The sequence below is a fragment of the Varanus komodoensis genome, unplaced genomic scaffold (genome assembly GCF_004798865.1).
Source record: "Varanus komodoensis strain SLA01 unplaced genomic scaffold, ASM479886v1 scaffold1, whole genome shotgun sequence".
NCBI lineage: Eukaryota > Metazoa > Chordata > Lepidosauria > Squamata > Varanidae > Varanus > Varanus komodoensis.
This window is the reverse complement of record NW_025335268.1, coordinates 13,211,146-13,229,953: the sequence shown is the minus strand read 5'-3', so window position 1 is coordinate 13,229,953 and position 18,808 is coordinate 13,211,146. Positions and strand designations below refer to the sequence as shown.

Below are 18,808 nucleotides of genomic sequence, written 5' to 3'. Positions count from 1 at the left end.
AAGTCCTACTACAAGATTTTGCTGGTGGTTTCAAAGCTTTTCTTGATCTAGTTTAAAATATCCCAGACATGTGTGTCTGAAGTCATTAAGATGAAGAAGGATTACACAATGGGTCAATCTCAGAACAGATGGTTTTTATTCTAAATGTCAATCTAGGAAAAAAATATGGTTCCAGTGACTTGCAAATAACTTCTTCTATACAGAAATTCCATGTCATCATAAATTATGCTGCTGCAATCTTTCATAGCATCTTGAGAAGAACACAAAGGAAATATTTTATTCCACTGAAATAGCTCCTGTGGAAAAACTCAGAGTTTATACTGTTTCTGCATAATATTCTGTTGCCCTCGAATCAGCAGTAACTGCATAGGCAAAATGGGCTATCACATGCCATCTCAAAATACCCAGTGTGGTTCATTCTAGGACAACTCTGGTATTTAATGTCCGGATATAATAGGGAGTGTAGCTTTGAACAATATTCAGTACTGCATCAGTTTCTGGTTAGAAAATTGCTGCAAAGCTATTTCAGACTTGAGATTGAGTCTTTTTTGTATGCTTCTAGCAATGGAGTCCTATAAAACTGTGCCATGTTGCCAAAATTAAAACAAAGATACTAGACTCATTTGAGATGGCAACCAATTGCATAGTTATCACTGTGGTTACATGCAAAGTTACCAGTCATAGAAGTGTGGATTATCAGCATAAAATTAGGAAATAGACTGCAGCTGATTTTATTGAAGTATTTGAAGAAATATGGATCAAATGAACTGGACAGGCAAACTATTTTCAGTATGGCTTTTAGAATAATATTGTCTGCCCTCAATCTTAATGAAATACAAATTATCCCTGTAGATCTTTTAAAGTATCTACATTGAGCTTTTTGTTCTGGATGAACATATATAATAATTCAATCCATTGTACTGAGTCATTGTTCAGATGCTCAAGGAATAAGTCAATGCAAAATTCTTGCATACAATATCATACTATCTTTTCAAGGAAGTTCTGCTCTTCTATAGTTGAGTACTGAAACACTGAACTAGGGCAGAAGAATCTCCTAGACTTGCCCTAATATTGTATGTGAACTTTGAAAAGTTCCTGGAAGTCTTTACCCACACTTGCATTTCAGTCTTGATATAAGTTCCATTAATTTAATCAGAAGTGCAAATAAATTGGATTTCTGAACATTCTGCCACAGCTCATCTTTTAAAATTATTTCCTTCAATTTCAAAATTTTAAAATGGTATTTCACATTTTATTTTTAATATCAAATATAGTTTATCCTATATCTCTAGAGATTTTCCAGGATTCAAATCCACATATTAATATGAACACTGGAGTTGAAAAAATGTTAGCTTTATAAACCTCATTTGTGGATAAGCTTTAAGTGATTTTTAGAAAAATATTCAAGTTTTGTACTATATAATTTCACTCCTTTTTTTTAAAGTGCTAGCTGTATCTACTGCTTTGTAAACTGAAAACAGTTTGAAAGAGCAGCACCTTATTCAGTGGCTCTTTTAAATTAAGAATGACATTCTAACTCAGGTACATTATGTTTTCCTAAATTAAAGTAATAACCCTGAAAGACTGGAAGAAGATCATGGTCTTATGTCCAACATAATGGCACCTGTGCACAAGTTCCACAGGTTGTAAATCTATTATTACTATTTTAAACACTTTTCTCTCACACATAAAAGATTCAAAGCAACAAAGAAAGTTGAATCTTACACAGACAGTTAACTGTTACAAAATTTAAGACCACTATAACATATGGGGCAAGATAATCCCTCAGGTAGCTTGACCCCAAGCCATTTAGGGCTCTGAGTGTCAATATCAGCAGTTTGAACCAAGGCAAGTAAATTGGTAGTCCCTTCAGATGGAAAAGTACTGGCATAATATGATTTCATTGACCAGTCCTTGTTAACAATCTCACTGTTCCATTTTGGACCAGCTGAAGCTTTCAGTCTGTTTTCAAAGGCAGCCTTGGGTTTTCATACCATTGCGGTAACCCTAATGAGAGACTGCCAGAGCATAACTGTAGCTTCTATATCAGTTTCAGCTGATAAAAAAGTGTTTCATGCCATCAACTCCACTCTGCTTTGAGTGAAAGTACTGGATCTAGCACTACAAACTTCATCCTTTAGGGGGAGTGCAACACACACTCCATTAAACAACTAGAACATCACTGACAACCAGCAATGTATCAACTGATATATTGAATAGACTATTATATGCCATCAGATGCTTGGGTGTAAAGAAAAGTATTAACCTGACACTAAATAGATGCCAATCTTGGTCCAGATGGGCCTTGCTGGAAACAACAGTATCCCACTGGTAAAAGACCCCTGAACAGTTCTTCGCCCTTGCTCCTATTTACTGAACTTCCCTCAGAGGATGGCACTAAATTCCATAGTTTAACTATGTTTTATATGAAGAAGTACTTCCTTTTATGTGTCTTGAACCTCCCATCAAACAGCTTAATGGGTTGACTCCAGATTCTAGTAGAATATGAAGGGGAGATTTCCCTTGGTTCACTTTCTATACATTATGCATATTTTTATATACCTATACCTTTATGCACTTATACCTTTTCTTATGATCTTCAACATGGAATCTGCAGTTTTTGCAGAAGCACCCTGGACTTTATATCAAGCTATCCACCATGATAGCTTACACAGAGCTGTATTTACCATTTTAATGCCCAATTTGGAAATAACCTATACGTGTTCTTCACTCTCCTATTTTACTGTGGAGTCATCAACAAACTTCCAGATGATAGCTTTTCTGTGGTCTTAAGGAAAGTGGGCATCAATTTCTAGAAGAAAGAAAGTGATGAACCTTTCTCAATCCTTGGGGGATGAGCAGTCACTCTGAGGATATGCTCCAACAGGATGGGGAGATTCAATAATTAGAGATACAGATAGCTGGATGTATGGTTGGTATCTGGACCACATGGTGAACTACCTGTCTGATAGTTGTAGAATACCACACAACATCTAAATAGTAGATAGCCTTGTAGATAGTACAGTGGCACCTTGGCTCACGAACTTAATCCATTCCACAACTCTGGTTGTGACCCAAATTGGTTGTGACCCAAGTCAAATTTCCCCATAAGATTCAATGTAAATAAGGTTAATCCATTCTGGCCCCTCCGAATGTGGTTGTGAGCCAATTTTTGGTCGCAAGCCAAGTCAAATTTCCCCATAAGGTTCCATGTAAATAAGGTTAATCTGTTCTGTAACAATTTTTTTTAATCAGAAAAATTTGAAGCAAAGAGATAAAGAACAACAAAGCAACAAAGTACTGTACAGTACAGTGAACACTAACCTAGGTGGAGGGAAGGTTATTGTTTTGAGGGAGAGTCCCCCTTCATAAGGACATTGGGGAGATTTTTTTCAGGGGTTTCCTCTCTTCTTTGTCTTTTAACTGCAGGGTCAATTTTGGTGAAAAATCTGTCTATAGTCACTTGTTTTTTCCTGCGCTGCATAACCCTCCGGAAACGAGAGACCACGTTATTGCTCATCAGATTCAACACTCTGTTCATTACAGTTATGTTGGGGTAGTGCTTCTCAAAGAAATCCTGGCACAGGTCCGCTCCTGTAGGAAAGACGGGCACAGTCTTTCCTGCAGGAGCATGCCTGCGATCACGAACGTCTTCCCTGCGCAAATGCAACTGCGATTGTGGCCATCTCCCCACTTGGATGGGTGGGTAGATGGCTGCGAACTTGGTCGCCACCCAATGCGGAGTTCGCAACCCAAGTCAAAATTTTCATGAAACTTTTGTTCGTGACCCGATTTGGTCGTGAACCAAGCCATTCGTGAGCCAAAGTGCCACTGTATTAGCGTACAGGCCATGCTTATGTTGCATGTCAACACCAATGACACAGCAAAATGCTATCGTGACATCTTGGAAGCCAACTTTACTTTGTGAGGTAGAAGGCCGAATGCCAGGATTTCCAGGGTAGCTTTCTCTGAAAGGCTACACATTCTTCAAGCATAACCAGCTAAACAGGCAAAGTTAAAGACAATGGTGAGATGTGGATTAAGATCTGCTACACAGTGGGGACCATTTTGGAAGAAACTAAACTTGTATAAGAGAGGCAGAGCACACTTGAATTAGAATGCAGTATCAGGCTGCTGGTACTTAACATAAAAAGCAGCTTTTAAATGAAACCTGGAGGAAAGCTAATAAAAGCTGGGAAGCGTCCAGTTTGGGTTAGTAAGGGATGGGGGTGAAAATATCTGATTGTCCAAAGGGGAAACATGTGGAAATGGACCATGACCATACAGTAAAACATGATAGTGATTCAAGCAGGCCAAAGGCCACAAGAGGAAATGCACATACCAAAGATATTTGTAGAGGAACACCATGTACAGGCATTTTTATGCTAATGCTAGACATCTTTAAGCCAAAAATGTTGAGCTGGGGCACTTGGTTTTAAAGAACAGCATAAACATAGTGGACTTAACAAAAGCTTGGTGGAATTAAGCAGATCCATGATGTATGGCATCCCTGGATAAAAACGTTAAAGGAAACACAGGGAAGGGCATATTGGGCATGAAGTCATTTGGGGTGTCCAAACTGAAAGCTTCGAAAGGGGCAGCCTCCTCCACAAAACTTCAGTGGGTGATGATGTCAGGTACTAAAACTGGAGGCATGCTATTGCCCCCGCCTGCCCCCTGACCATAACGATCTTGAAATGGAGAATTAACAGGGAAGCTTCCAAAGAAGGGAGAAATAAGTGGCTTCAATTACCCCCAAAGTGATTGGATAAATGCATTTCTTTTCTTTGGAAAGTATCTGTTTGGGAAATAGAGAGGGCTACAGAGCAGGGGCACAGCACATACAGAAAATCCACATTTCAATCACTGGCAACTCCAGGTAAGGCTCAGAAGGAATGCTAGCTGAAACACTGGGAAGATGCTGCCAGCCAGTATTGATAATATCAGGCTAGATGGACAAATGGCCTGTTTCAGTATACAGAAACTTCCTATATTGGTGGTGCTGAAGTATTTTCTCCATAAAGTATTATGCATGTCTTAGGCCTATTTCAGCTATTTTTGTCAAAAGTATGCCTTTGCTTCTAAAGTGTTAATGCAGAAGATAATTATTGTACACACTTAAGCCCTATGAATCATATGCAGAACTTTTGTCACTAATCCTTGCAATGTCTTGAGGCATGTAGTGGGTGACTGGCCCAACAAACTGTCATTTATTTGTTGACGTCTCAACTTGGGATGGGCTGAGGAATTTATAGACATTTAGTGATCTCTGGGATATGGGTCTCTTGTGTACTGCACGTTTCATCTTCATTGAATACCAATTTGTTATAAAACAAATGTTTTTGTCAGGCCTTCTATATGTCCTTTTTATTTTCTTGGTTGTGGCAGCCTCCCTTGTGGATGTTACTTGTGCAATGATGCAACATGCAGTTCTAGAATATTTGACATTAAACTGGGGCAGTCACTTCTAAGAGCCACATAGATTGGTGCAAAAGCATACAAGATGGGAGAGTAATTGCTGGATTCAGCATTTCTAAATGTGGTGTGTAGAAAAAAATTATCTGACAATTTCTATAATGATGGCTGATTTAGCAACTGTTTGCTCGCATTAGAATGGGTTTGTGATGTTCAGGCTGGAGTTGGCAGTAATTTTATTTGATTTTTATCAGGTTTGGTGGGGATCAACTAAAAGGATTCAGAGAGTACATCCCCTTTAGTGAGACATGGTTTCTATATTTCAGATTGTATCATATCAGGCTTTGGTTTGGGTTCTAGTGGTAACAAAATGGCAAATCAAGCAGCCAAAGAAGCATTAGGATCTGAGAAAGTGGTATGAGACTTCCTTTGTCTGAGGTTAAAAGATGGGTTTGCCATGAAATCAAACAGGATAGGCAGAAATGATGGGACAAAGGGATTGCTGAATTTCTGTCCTTTCTATTCAGATCTAATGACCTTTAGATATTGAACTAAGGAGGTTAGACTCAGTAGAGTGCTGTGTTTTGGATCTTGAGTTGACCTTGAAATGTTTGTTTTAGGGAAATTTGATTCTGCTTTTTCTGAGGTTTGTAGAGTAGATGAAACTATAGATCAGCCTTTCTGGGATTGTCTGATATAGAGTAGAGAGCAGAACTTTCTTTTTACTGAGCCCAGAGCTTGGCAGCTGAAAGCTTTTCTTTGGAATCTGTTCTCCAACTTAATAATCTTAGAAGCACAATACTAAAAAAGTTATGTAGTTTCATTAAAGTTACTGGCATTTGTAGGAATTAGTAGTGGGCTTTTCTGGTTTCCAACAGATAGTAGTCATGTGCACTTTTGGGTCTTACTCCAACATTAACTCCTTCCTCCAAAGCAGAAAACTGTTTTGCTTGGAACAAAGACATGCTTAAGTAGAGGAAGTCTCAGGACAAAAATGACCAAAATGGGATACAGCCAATTTTAAAGCCTATTCCAAGGTGGCTGTGGCAGAAAAATTGTCATCTTTCTCTTCCACTATTATGTCAACACAGTGTCATCCAGCAAATGACAAGCAAAAGGGCCTGAGAGGCAAAAATGCACTGTAATAAATTTGCCAGATACTTTGCTGATATCATTGCTCACATTTCATTCTGCATTAAAAGCAGGCCTGCCTTGAGGATGGAGGCAATCATTTGTCCAGCTTTGTTGGTTCAATTTAATCTTATTTAGCCTAAAGACGTGGATGAGTTGTTTGGGAGGCAGGAACAGTGTGGTCCTTGTCTGTCCTGGTTAATCAAAGCTGGCAGAGGGAACTTGGTCACTTGGGTTGTGGGTTCAAAATGCTGCTTTACAGGAAGGCCCTGTTAAAAAAAAATCATTCAATATGACCACCCTAGATCATTATCACCCTGGCTGTGATTGTTCCTTTTTCTTAAGTAAAGTTCTAGAATGGGTGGTAACAACTTAACTCCAGGCTTTCTTGAATGGAGCTGATTATCTGGATCTTTCCAAATTGGGTTGCCCAGCTTTGGAAGAGAGATAGCATTGGTTTTCTTGGTGAATAAGATATATTGAGAATAAGAAGGGAATAGCCCTGACAGAGGTTTTTAGTATCACTGACTATGGCATCTTTCTGGGACATTTGGCCAGTATGGAAATTGTAATCTTTTTTGTGGGGGAGGACAGTGGTCTTGGGCCTGAATGTTTTGAGAAGGTGATGCTGGAACACTGCTGCTCAGTCCCTCTGCTACTGCTAGGAGTAAGCAACACATGACCCACAGGCCTCGTGTGGCCCCTTCTACCTATTACTGTGGCTTTCTTTTGACATTCAAAAGAAAACATTTAAAAGGGCATTCATAGTGTCTACAGAGTGCCAATGGAGTTAAATTTAGCTTGGAAACTAGTAAATTTAACCCTTATAGTGCTCTACAGTGTAGCACAATGGTTTGCCATGTAGTTCAGGAGATAAAATGGTACCTTGCTTTCTTTTGGAGGGCAACTTCTAGTCTTCACAACATCCCCCAGAGTGCAGCCCATGGAATGTGTCCAGGAGCAAACATGGCTGCCAGAACTACTACAGTTGCCACACTATGACTTATTGTGTTCCTCAGGTCTCTACTCTGTTCTGTCTCATTTTTAATATGTACATGAAACTGCAGGGGAGCTCATCTGGAGTTTGGGGGCTGAGTCTCATCTGGTGATGGTATCAGCCCCGTGAATTTATTCTGGACTCCTAAAGTTTGGAAGCAGTGACAGGTTGAATGTGAGCTAATAATGCTGAGTCCAGACAAGTTGGAGAGGTTCTTGATCGATAGACAATCTAATCTGGGAGTGGTTGCATTGCCACTTGAGAATCAGGTTTGCAGTTTGAGGGTGTTCCTGGACCTAATATTATCCCTAGAAGATTGAGGTGGTTGTTATGGCCAAGAGCATTTGCCCAGATTTAGTTGGTCTATCAGCCGCACTCATTCCTGGACAAGGCTCATCTGGCCACAGTGCCCCATGCCTTAATTACCAACTGCACTCTATATGGGTCTGCCTTTGAAAAGTGTTTAGAAACTGTAGCTACTGCAAAGTAAAGTGGCCAGATAGCTTTCTGGTGTGCACTTGCTAGCCGTATTATACCCCTCTTTTACCAACTGTACTGCCTTTCAGTCTGTTTCTAGACACAGGAATCTCAGCATAACCTACATCACAGTGTTGTGAGAGTAAAATGGAGAGAAGGAGTTCCTTGTGGGGAAAAAGGATGGCTATAAATATAATAAATTCAATTTCTGTAATAAAAACATTATATTACCATATTTTAGGATATACACATATAAGCAAGATTTTTTTTTTCTAAAAGTGCCAGACTGTGTGTTAAGAACCAAATTCAAGAGGTCTAAGATGTAGTATTCTGCTAAAATACATTAAGGTGCAATTCAGTGGTGCTGCCTGGAACCCCTCCACTTTAAGGCTTCATGAACAATTTATGCAGGAAGAGAGGAGTGCTAAGGCAGTCTTCACCTCCACACTACTCCTTTCCTGTCAATCAGCTATATGGCCAATTTTGGCTATCTAGCTAAGGTACATCAGAGAGGGAGGGAAGGAGGCTGGAGCACCACCAGATGTACTTTGAAGAACCCAGTCTCTCCCCCACCATGCCCCTCAAAGTGCTCTCCTTCCTCTTCACTGAGATCATTCTTATGAGACACAGCCAACATGGTTTGTTCTTTGCAATCTGCAAGGGTGGCAGGCAGGGTTCTGAGCACAGTTCCCCAATTCTAAGGTCAGAGGGTTTTTTTACAGCCTTGGATCTGGGAATGTGAGCAATTCTCTGACCTTCTAGATGCTGTAGGGGCCAGAGGATTGGCTGGTGCAACACCAAAACACAGGCCTGAAATGTTGGAAAATGTATAGGTATAGACTCACAGATAATGTTGAGGTCAGAAATAATTCTCCATAGTCATATTCAAACACCGAAAATTTTTTCATTGAAATGATATGTGAATGCTGCCAAAACACTTTTCTCTCAAACATTTGGTCCCCAGTAACAGAATTTCATGTTCACTGTCTCCTAATGTGAAGCAAGAGAGAACTAGAGCAATAAAACCCTCTACTGAAACATTTCCTCTCTCATTAAAATAGGCTACAAGTGCATTAAGGAAAAATGAGTACTGAGTTGGATACTGAATTGTATGCTTCCTTTGAGCTACCTTCCTAACAAAACAAGTTTTGAGATTTCTGTGCTTCTGCATGGTATGAGTCATTATTTCAACCTTTTTGTTGTTGAATGATAAATAAAATCCTGCAAAGATCTGCAGAAACCTTAAAGCTCTTTTCAGTTTGAAAAACCTACATAACTTTGAAAGTACTGTAAATAGTAACCACACTCTTTAGTTTAGATCCATTTTATTTGTGTTGGCTGAATGACACAAAGAAAGAGAAATCTACCCGGAAATCCACCTTTGGACATTTCCTTGGCTCAAAAAATTGCCAAGTGGAGAAATGATAGCAAGAAAACATGGTACAATTCTTCCCCTTGAAGTGATTCTGGAGGCCAAAAAAAAAAAAAAGTAGACATTTTCTGATTATTCCTGTTAAGACAATCATGAGCTATAGGCTTCATTATCTCTTGCTTTCTTGACTCCTGTGAGAATTTCCTTGAATTCTTTTAATTCTTTGCCATTGCTAATAATTTGATGTGTCTATAAAACTGAATTCACATGAATGCACTAGTCCTTTCTGGAAGGACAGCATTAAATACAGAGCTACAGAATAACAACGTATCATAAGGTTTCAAGGTTCACAACTAAAAGCCATGGGGCAGTAACCAAGTTGGCACTAGGTCTAACATAAATTATACTGTGTTTGTATGTGACCTCTAGCACAATGTGAATAGCATTTGCTTCAGCAGTAGGTTTCCCTGAGAAATCCAATATATCTGCAAACATGGCAGCATTGTTCTGAAGTTGGCTCACACTAGTGCAATGTGATGTATGTTATCCCTTGAGCTTAATTGAATGGTACACCACAGCTATAATAGAAAGAAGCAAAATATGCCCATGGGGCAGCTCTTCCTACTAAATAACTTCTAAACTGGTGAGAAACTTTTGGTGACTGGGGTGCCATCATTGGATACACATAAGGTTCTGCCTCAGGTGCACAAATTAGGAGACAGTGCTCTTTCATGTCATATCCACAAAAGGTATTTTGGCATAAAGAGCAATATAAGAAGATTATGAAGCAGATGAATATATATTTTAAAAATCAAGTTTTGATTTTGGCCCCCTCACATATGTTTCAAGTGAAAGCCTTTCCCTGGATAGAAGGTTTAGCTCAAGGTAACTTTTCTTCTCTTGAAATGGTTACAAAAGTAGATCTGGCTTTTATTTAGAATTACAAGTTCAGAAGTATTAATTAGCATGCAATTCTTATTACAAAGTACAAGAAAACTCTGATGTTGGCTGAAGTTTTGAGATTTAAAAACATGTAACTTCCTTAATAACTTTTCCTGAAAAAGTTGGCTCTGCTGAAAGGATATGAAAATAAGCCATAAGATCTTGACTATGTGCACCAGGCCCAGAGACTATGTTTTGCAGATGTTTTCTGGTTACCATAGTAGCTTCTGAATTTGTCTCTATCAATCTAAAGTTGGTAACCTAATTTTAAGAACTGATCACCAAGTCATTCCTGTAGCATACTGTTTCAACAGAAATAAACAGAATATTGCAAAACTTAAAAATCAAAAACTACTTTACTTCAGCCCTGGATAATAACATAATCAGATATAGAGTTAGCATTAACATACAAATCCTCTTAAAAAGCCAGACCATGACATTTTGCACAAGCCAAAAGAAGTGCTTTGGGTATGCCAAAAATTCTTGTTTTCCAGGTACCAGAAATAAGAAAAAAAAAAGCTTTAAGTTTGAACATTTGAATATTACTTTGCTTCTCTGAAGTCTACTTTCAGATTTAAGGTGAAATACTATGTTCATTACAGATTTTCTTTTCTGAGATTTTCTGAATATGTACATCCTGGCATGTAAACCCACCATGGTCATGCTCATAATACAGAAAAAGTGCCTAATTTGGTACCATGTTCTCTTATTTTTCCTTTCTCAATTTCTAACTTTGCAAACTAGTTATCTTGCAGTGAAAAGTTTTTTTTAAGTAGCCATCTGCTGATACCCATATAGAGAAAGATTATAGGCAGCAGCCGTCCAGTACATACATAGATCACTATCCAACTTGAATTCTGAAAGGCTTAACATCATGTTTTCGCAGTTCATATTACTGTATGATCAGAACAGGCACTAAGCTTTCCAAGCAACAGAGTTTGCATGGATCTCAAGCAACACTGCCTCCATTACAATTTATTATCATCTTGAAATTTAAAAGCACTCTTGCATAACTTAGCCTTGGAAAAACTACACAGGAGAAATTGTCTGTAGTATGAATAATTGTGATAATTTTTCATACACTTATCTTTACTCATCTGGTAATATATTCATGCACAAAGTTGATTATAAAAACTGAATCAGATAAGAATAATTTAAGAATCAGAATAAATCAGAATAAATGAGCTAACACTACTGGTGTTGTGCTAGAGGCTGCTTATGTTATTGTAGTGTTATACATATCAGTTGTAGCACTCCATACACTGGGGAAAGACTCAATAGCCCCCAGTCAGTTCTGCTACATGACTAATCCTTTGTGAGCCGCCTCGAGGCTTTGTTGCGATGGGGGCGGCATAGAAATGTTTTAAATAAAAAAATAATAAATAAATAATCAAGGACACAATGAAGGCAGAATAGCAAGCCTTCTCTGCTTCCTGCACCATCAAGCAATAGGCACAATTGTGTCCTCTAGAGCATGCTCAGTCATCACTTTGCATCTTAAACCATCATCCAGCATGTTTAATTGGAGGCAGCTCTACAGTATAACAAGGAGCAGAGTGGGCTCTAAAACACCCAAGATGGCACTCAAGTACAACCAAGTTCTACAGTGAGACTAAGGCACTGGCTGGATTAGCGGTTCTCTCCACTGGAAAATCCCCAGGAACATTCTGAAACCCCCTGGATTCCATCCATCCAATTGGACAGCCAAGTCAAATGGGTCTCCCAACCCTGCGGGAGGTAAGTAAAACAAAACTATCTCAGAAGCAAGTTCACAAGTCTGGCTGTAACAGTGGAGTTATTTCAAACCTTCCACCCCTCCAAATTTTCAAACTCATTATTTCTCAGCATGAAGCAAAGACCAAATACAGTGGTACCTTGGCTCACAAACTTAATCCATTCCAGAACTCTGGTCATGACACAAATTGGTTGTGAGCCAAGTTAAATTTCCCCATAAGTTTCAATGTAAATAAGGTTAATCCATTCTGTAACCATTTTTTAAATCAGAAAAATGTGAAGCAAAGTGACAACAAAGATCGTGGCCATCTCCCCCGCCACCCCAAACACAAGTGCAGCCATCTCCCCACCCCTCCAGCACAACCGAGATCGCGCCTGTCATCCCTGCACGTGCCTGTCATCCCTGCAGGCGCCCATCATCCTGGCACACTGGGGGGTGGGGATGGAGAGACGGGCGTGATCGCGGGTGCACTGGGGGAGGGAGAGATGAGCGCAAATGGTGCGCTGGGGGTGGGGAGATGGTTGCGATTGCAGTTCTGTTCGTGCAGGGAAGGAGTGCCTGATCAGAGGCACACTCCTACAGGAAAGACAGGCGGAATCTCAGCCAACTCTCCCGCGGGTCTGCTTTGCTGCTCCTGTCTTTCCTGCAGCAGTGCGCCTCTGATCACGAACGGAACTGAGATTGTGGCCATCTCCCCACTTTTGAGGGGGGTGGAGATGGCTGCGATCTTGGTTGCCACCCAAAGCGGTGTTCATGACCCAAGTCAAAATTTTTCAGAAACTTTTGTTCGTGACCCGATTTGTTGATGAACCAAGGTGTTCGTGAGCCGAGGTACCACTGTATGGGTATGCTTTACTTTGTGGGTTAAGTCAATGACAAACTGTGACAAGCCCATGGTTGTCATGGAGACCAAGAAGTCCTGAGCTGGAGCTAGAGAGACAGCTTTAGCATGAAAATTAAAGTTCCTCAAAAGTCAGAACCATCTTCCTGGGTTCCCCCTACCTGAGAATGCCTTTGCCAGGAAGCAGACTGGGCAATATACATCAGCAGCATCCCCAGCACTAGGTGAAACCCCTCAAGGTCTGGTTCAAGATGGAAGGGTTTTCTGGCAGGCAAATTGGAAGATTTGTAAGCCACAGTGATTCCCTGCCACTAGGTTGGCCCTCTAGCCTGGCCCTCTAACCTATGTTTTATGTTTATATATTTATTTATATCCTGTTTTTTCCTTTCAAGAAACCCAAGGCAGCTTACACAGTCCTTCTCCTCTTAACTCTATCATCATAATAGCAACCTTGTGAGGTAGGCTGAGAGTCTATGACTGGTCCAAAGTCACCCAGCCAAAATCCATGGCTAAGTGGAGTCCAGAACCTGCAGCTCTCAGTCCAACACTGCAACTATTATGATACCCTGGCTCTCCAGAGAGAATGCTGGTGATGCCCTGAGTACCCAGGTGGTCAGAGCTGAGTATACTCAGCCTCTGCCCAGCTCATCCACCGAAGTTCAGCAATATATGCTGTATGTGTGCATAGATGAGATAAATATATAAATGAGAGAAAGAAAGATATGAGAATTTATCTCATCTACACTTAAATTGTGAATGAGAGAGATTTTATTGAAGATGGTATTAAAGCAGTACTGCAATACTCCAGGAAGGCTCAGTGGATAAGAGGAGTTGGGTAGAAAGGGAAAAGTGTCTAGATATCTATTAGCAGTTCTGTTCTGATGTCCTGACTCCTCCTACTGACATATCCTTCTATCCCGGATCACTGAAACAGTTACTACCTCCATAGGTTCCTATATCAGAGTTTTCCAAGCACATTAACACTCCAAAAATTCCCACACATTCTCAACATCCACTCAAACATCCTTTCAGCCACTGAGAGCCTCACATACTCCATTCACCCAATCAATGGAACACAACCAACCAGGCACATTCAAAGATTACCGTTTGCTGTTATAACCTGCCACATATTGGCCAAGCAACATATCAAGCCCACTTCCACTAGTTCATGATCACTTCATCCCATACCTGGATGTTAACCTTGGATGTCAGACCCAAACTAACACCAGTTTGCTCCAATCTAACAAGAGTAAAGGAAGGATGGAAGCAAATGACAATTCAGGAGAAATGGTGGAGAAACTCCATATCCCTTCCCTTAACACATTTATCTTAACTATGCTTTGAAACTGGAAATAAGCACAGCTAGGAGAAAAACATCCTGGAAAGGAATTGCATGGGGGCAGAAATAAGAGGCAGACAAAAGAAATATTGAAGATCCCCTTCCTGTTCTCAGCTCGACCACCTGAAAATCATCCTATACCCTCCACCCTGCACACAATATAGAGCTTTTCATGTGCAGAATTCATACATACAGATGCAAATCTTTTGTAAGCACAGCTGGCTGCGTGCTAAAAGGGTCTTTATTTTGGAATACCTAGTACTTATCCCAATCCATATATAGATATCTATTCAGTTAAACCTTTCATGCAGATTGGGGCCAGCCCTGTAGATTGGCACCCTTCATTTTGAAATACATGGGAAAGCCACTATGGTAAGGAAGCTCCATGTGTACACAGTAACTCCTGCATCTGGAATGGATCACTTACCTGAGACACAATCTTATGTAGAGTTAGCTACCTTAATCATGAATTATGCTGCTGTTTTATACTTTTTCTCTATAATACACCCCACAAAGGGACATAACTGAGGAAGAAAAAAGAAATAAAATGATTTCTAGCCATCACCGCAACCACTTCAAGCATGTCAGTATGAAGCAGCTTTCACAATGTCACATGAAATGGCTATTTTGATCTTTTTATGTCTATTTATGTAGGATAAGCTATATGCAGAATACAATATGTACACTTTAAGTGGGAAAGTTAATCACGATACTATAAATATTGCAATGGAATGAGAAAGTAGAATTAACCATCTCATTCACCTCATAGTTACAAATGCTCCACCCAATTTGATCCAAAATAATTTGAGTTTTTTGAATTATCTAGACTTCCCCAAGCATTTAAAAATGAACCAATTTCTCATAGATTGTTTGTTACTGGTCAAATATTCTCACCTCGGCAATCATTCTGTTTGTGTCACCTAAGAAAAGAAGGTTCAGTGCTTCTTCCTCATTGTTTGCTTGCTGCAAGGAGAGATGTTTCAGATGAATGTTCTGTTCAGTATCTTCCATTATTGTCACCTTTCTATTTTAAAAAAGTAAGGAAGAAAAGAGCCTGAGAGAATCTTGGCCACAACTACAGAACAGGATTTAGAGTTTTCTGAATAAGTCAATGCACTGATTTTCTTTCTGTCTTTCCTGAGCACATTCTTTAGCAGATAATGTAATTGTCCATCTCTGGATATTCACAGCAAAGTTTCTCATTAAATGTATGTTTTAATTGGACATTCCACAAGGGCTAGAGACTGAAATATCTGAGATTAAAGATACAACATTTTATTTATTTACTTGCTCCTGCTGGAACTCACAAAAACATTAGAACTATCAAAGCTGGTGAGACCATAGAGGAATTGGTCTCACCTCTACTCACAATCAGTTCAAGCATTTCAGTGGGTGAGAGGGAGCTCTCTCCTGCTTGTAGGGAAGTCACTATATATTCACATATACAAATATAAGAATATAGGAAGAGTCATGCTGGATCAGCCAAAGATATACAGCCTAGCATTCTGCTCATGTAGTTGCCAATTCACTGGCTGTGAGGAATCCACAAGCAGGACATAGATACACAGCACCCTTTCACTCATCTTCCATAGTAACTGATGGACATAGGCATCCTGCTCTGATATTGGAAATAGCATACAGTAATCATAATAATTAATAGTCACTGACCACTTTATCCTCCAAGAATGGGTTTAATTCCCTTTTAAAGTCATCCAAACTGGAGGACATTGCTACATTTTGGGATAGCACATTCCCATGGTTTGGATGCACAGCAGTGGCCAGGAAGCCACTTCAGAAATGTGGGTGTCAGTAGCTAAGGTTCCTCCTTTGCACATTAAAGGTCACAGTCCTTTTTCTTGCAAAGCATTCTTTATTGACCAAAAGTGAAAAACACAGAGAATGAATCCCTGGGCATGCACAGAGTGTGTGTGTGTTTTTTTTAAATCCAATCTAGTATTCACCTCCAGGAACTCTCCTTAAGAGCATGTCTGTTCTTCCCTTCCCTTTGGGAGGAGCCTTCTGAAAATGAGCACACTTCCTCACTACATGGGGCCACCCTCCTCTGCTGACAATACATGGGGTCAAGAGATGGGGCCACCTCATCTGAGTCTGGAAAACTCCTCTAGTCCAAGTCCCCTCCTGCCAACTGTCTGGGTTTTTTTCCAGAGACTGCCTGCCCACCTGGGGAGTCTAGCCTTGAGATAAGTGACTCCATTTCTCTCAACTCAGTGTCTCGGGATGGCCCACATTCCCAGGCCTCCTTCTGCTCCTTTCTCCCTTCTACTTTTGATTCTGATTCTTCCAGAGATCAGCCAGAAGCCCTTGAGAAAGCAGCCATCTTGCTCACTCCCAAGAGTGAGTATACTTCAGTATTTGTTTTCCTGGGTTGCTAGAGTCACCCAAACCAGTATGTTCTCTCCAGGACTGAACTTTCCTTTGAAATAGGAGGATGTCTTCTACTCTGCACCCTACTTGCCTACTCTTTGGACTGAACACAATAGGAGAGAGATGCTCTGCTTTGCAATGTCATGGACCATCTGCTGAACTATGAGACTCACTCTTTCTTGCTCATCACCACAGCATCTCTAGAATGTGGTTTCAGAGATCAATTCCTGTAGTTGTCTCTTCCTCTAAGAAGGTGCACATGGCCACACCAGCACCACCAAAATACATAAATGCCACACTGCTGTTTCTGTATGTGTTCAGGGATAGTCCTATTAAACTATGGGCAAAGAGATGATATTTTGGGTGATGTATGGCACCAATGAACCTTTTCATACATTTCTTCAGTCTCCTTCTGACACACCTCTACAATTCCTCCCTTCAGTTCCATGTTTATCTCATGTTTTAATCAGGAATATATGAAACAGATCAGTCTTCAACAAGGGTCACAAACTATGTCAAGGTTTAATAATTAAAAAAAACTTCTATGAGCCAGCAGGAATATAGTAAAAGTGTCTTTAAACACATGCAGAGTGCCCTTACTTTTCCTGCTCCTCCCACAAGGTTAAGGAAGAATGGATTGCATAGATGACTTTCTTCTGCATAATCCTAAATCACCTGCAAGTCTCTTTCCAGAAATTAGACAATGGCTCTAGTTCCCTGGCACGTCCCAACATAGCAAGTATCTCTTTTAAAAACTAGGGTAAAAGGCTTAGAAGACACCATCTTTTGTTCTGTTCCAAGTGAATCCATTCCCCGCCCCCTTGCTGCTGCTTCACTTCACAGTAATGCCAGGGAAAGCGAGGAGGAAGAGGAGGAGGACAGAAAGACCAAATATGAGATGGATCAATTCCATAAAGAAAACCACAGCACAGAATTCATAAGAGCTGAGCAGGGCTGTCAAGGACAGGACATTTTTGGAGAAATTAATCCATAGAGTCAACTCAAAGTCTTATTTTGTTATTTCTTATCTTAACCAGCCTTTTTTATTCATTTTTGCTTGGAACGTGGGAGTGCAACAGAGATGGAAGGTGCAACTGGGGCTGAGATACAGAGAAAGGCCCCCTCTTGGATGCACACCTTAAATGGTGAGAGGGTTTAAGAGTGCCAGGAAGCCAAGAGTAGTGCTGCCAGGAGGCCGGACTGTCAGTAGTCTGCTATCCTAGCAGGGTTACCCAAGAGAAAATGGCCAAGGCTGAGACACCAGACTAAGATGTTGCTACCCGATTCAAGAGAGAAGCTCCTGAAAGGCTGCTACTGGGTGGCAGCAGGAGTTGAAGGTGATACTGGCAGAGGGCCCTGCTCCATACAGAAGGGTTAATATGATGACAGACTCCTTAGAAGGGGAACCCTTGAGGAAGAACCTGAAATATTAGAAAGTGAAGTGAAAGCTGCTGCAACAGCACTTGAAAGGAACAAAGCGTTGGCAGTAGATAGGATCCCAATAGAACTATTTCAAGCTGCAGAGACTGAAGTGTTAGGATTCCCAAATCCTAACAAGATTATGTTCACAAATGGGGCAGAAGGGATGGCTCACAGACTAAACATATTCAGTATATATTCCAGTCCCCAAGAAGGAGATGCTAAGAAGCCCAGCAACTACAGGACCATTGCAGTAATCTCCCATGCAGGCAAAGTGAAGTTTAAGGTGTTATAAAAAGAATTTTATCCTGTATGAAACAATAAATGCCTAGCGTTTAAGCTGGTTTCTTAAAAAGAAGAGGCACAAGATCATACTGCAAATATACTTTGTCTACTGGAACTCAAAGAATTTCACAATGAGAAATGAGACTAAATATGAAGTTTTGCTTCATTTTGGTTGTCTGTTCGATTTAATTTGCATTATGTTTAATTTACAAATATTCTAGGACACATTTAGGAATAAACCTTCTCAAAATCACATACAGGATAAAAAACATAATATACAAACTGGTAATTAATATACAATAGTGTAAAAACTATAAAAGCAGTAAAAGAACTATAAAATCTGTGAAGATGAATAGTGCTTTCAGGTGGTAACTACTACCAAAAAAGGTCTGGGTTTGTTTAGAAAGGAGTGTATTATACCACATAATAATGTATAAATAGATGAGCTTGCTGTGGAGGTGGAAGGCTGA

At 40.1% G+C, this 18,808-nt stretch overlaps 1 protein-coding gene across 1 annotated transcript in view; it reads right to left on the bottom strand.

Moving 5' to 3' along the window:
* The window catches only part of KIF6 (kinesin family member 6), a 203,013-nt gene that overhangs the window by 155,369 nt on the left and 28,836 nt on the right, over positions 1-18,808 (bottom strand). The window contains exon 6 of the mRNA XM_044450400.1: positions 15,144-15,273. Coding sequence (XP_044306335.1) covers positions 15,144-15,273 — 130 coding nt within the window. The remainder of the gene's footprint in view (positions 1-15,143; positions 15,274-18,808) is intronic.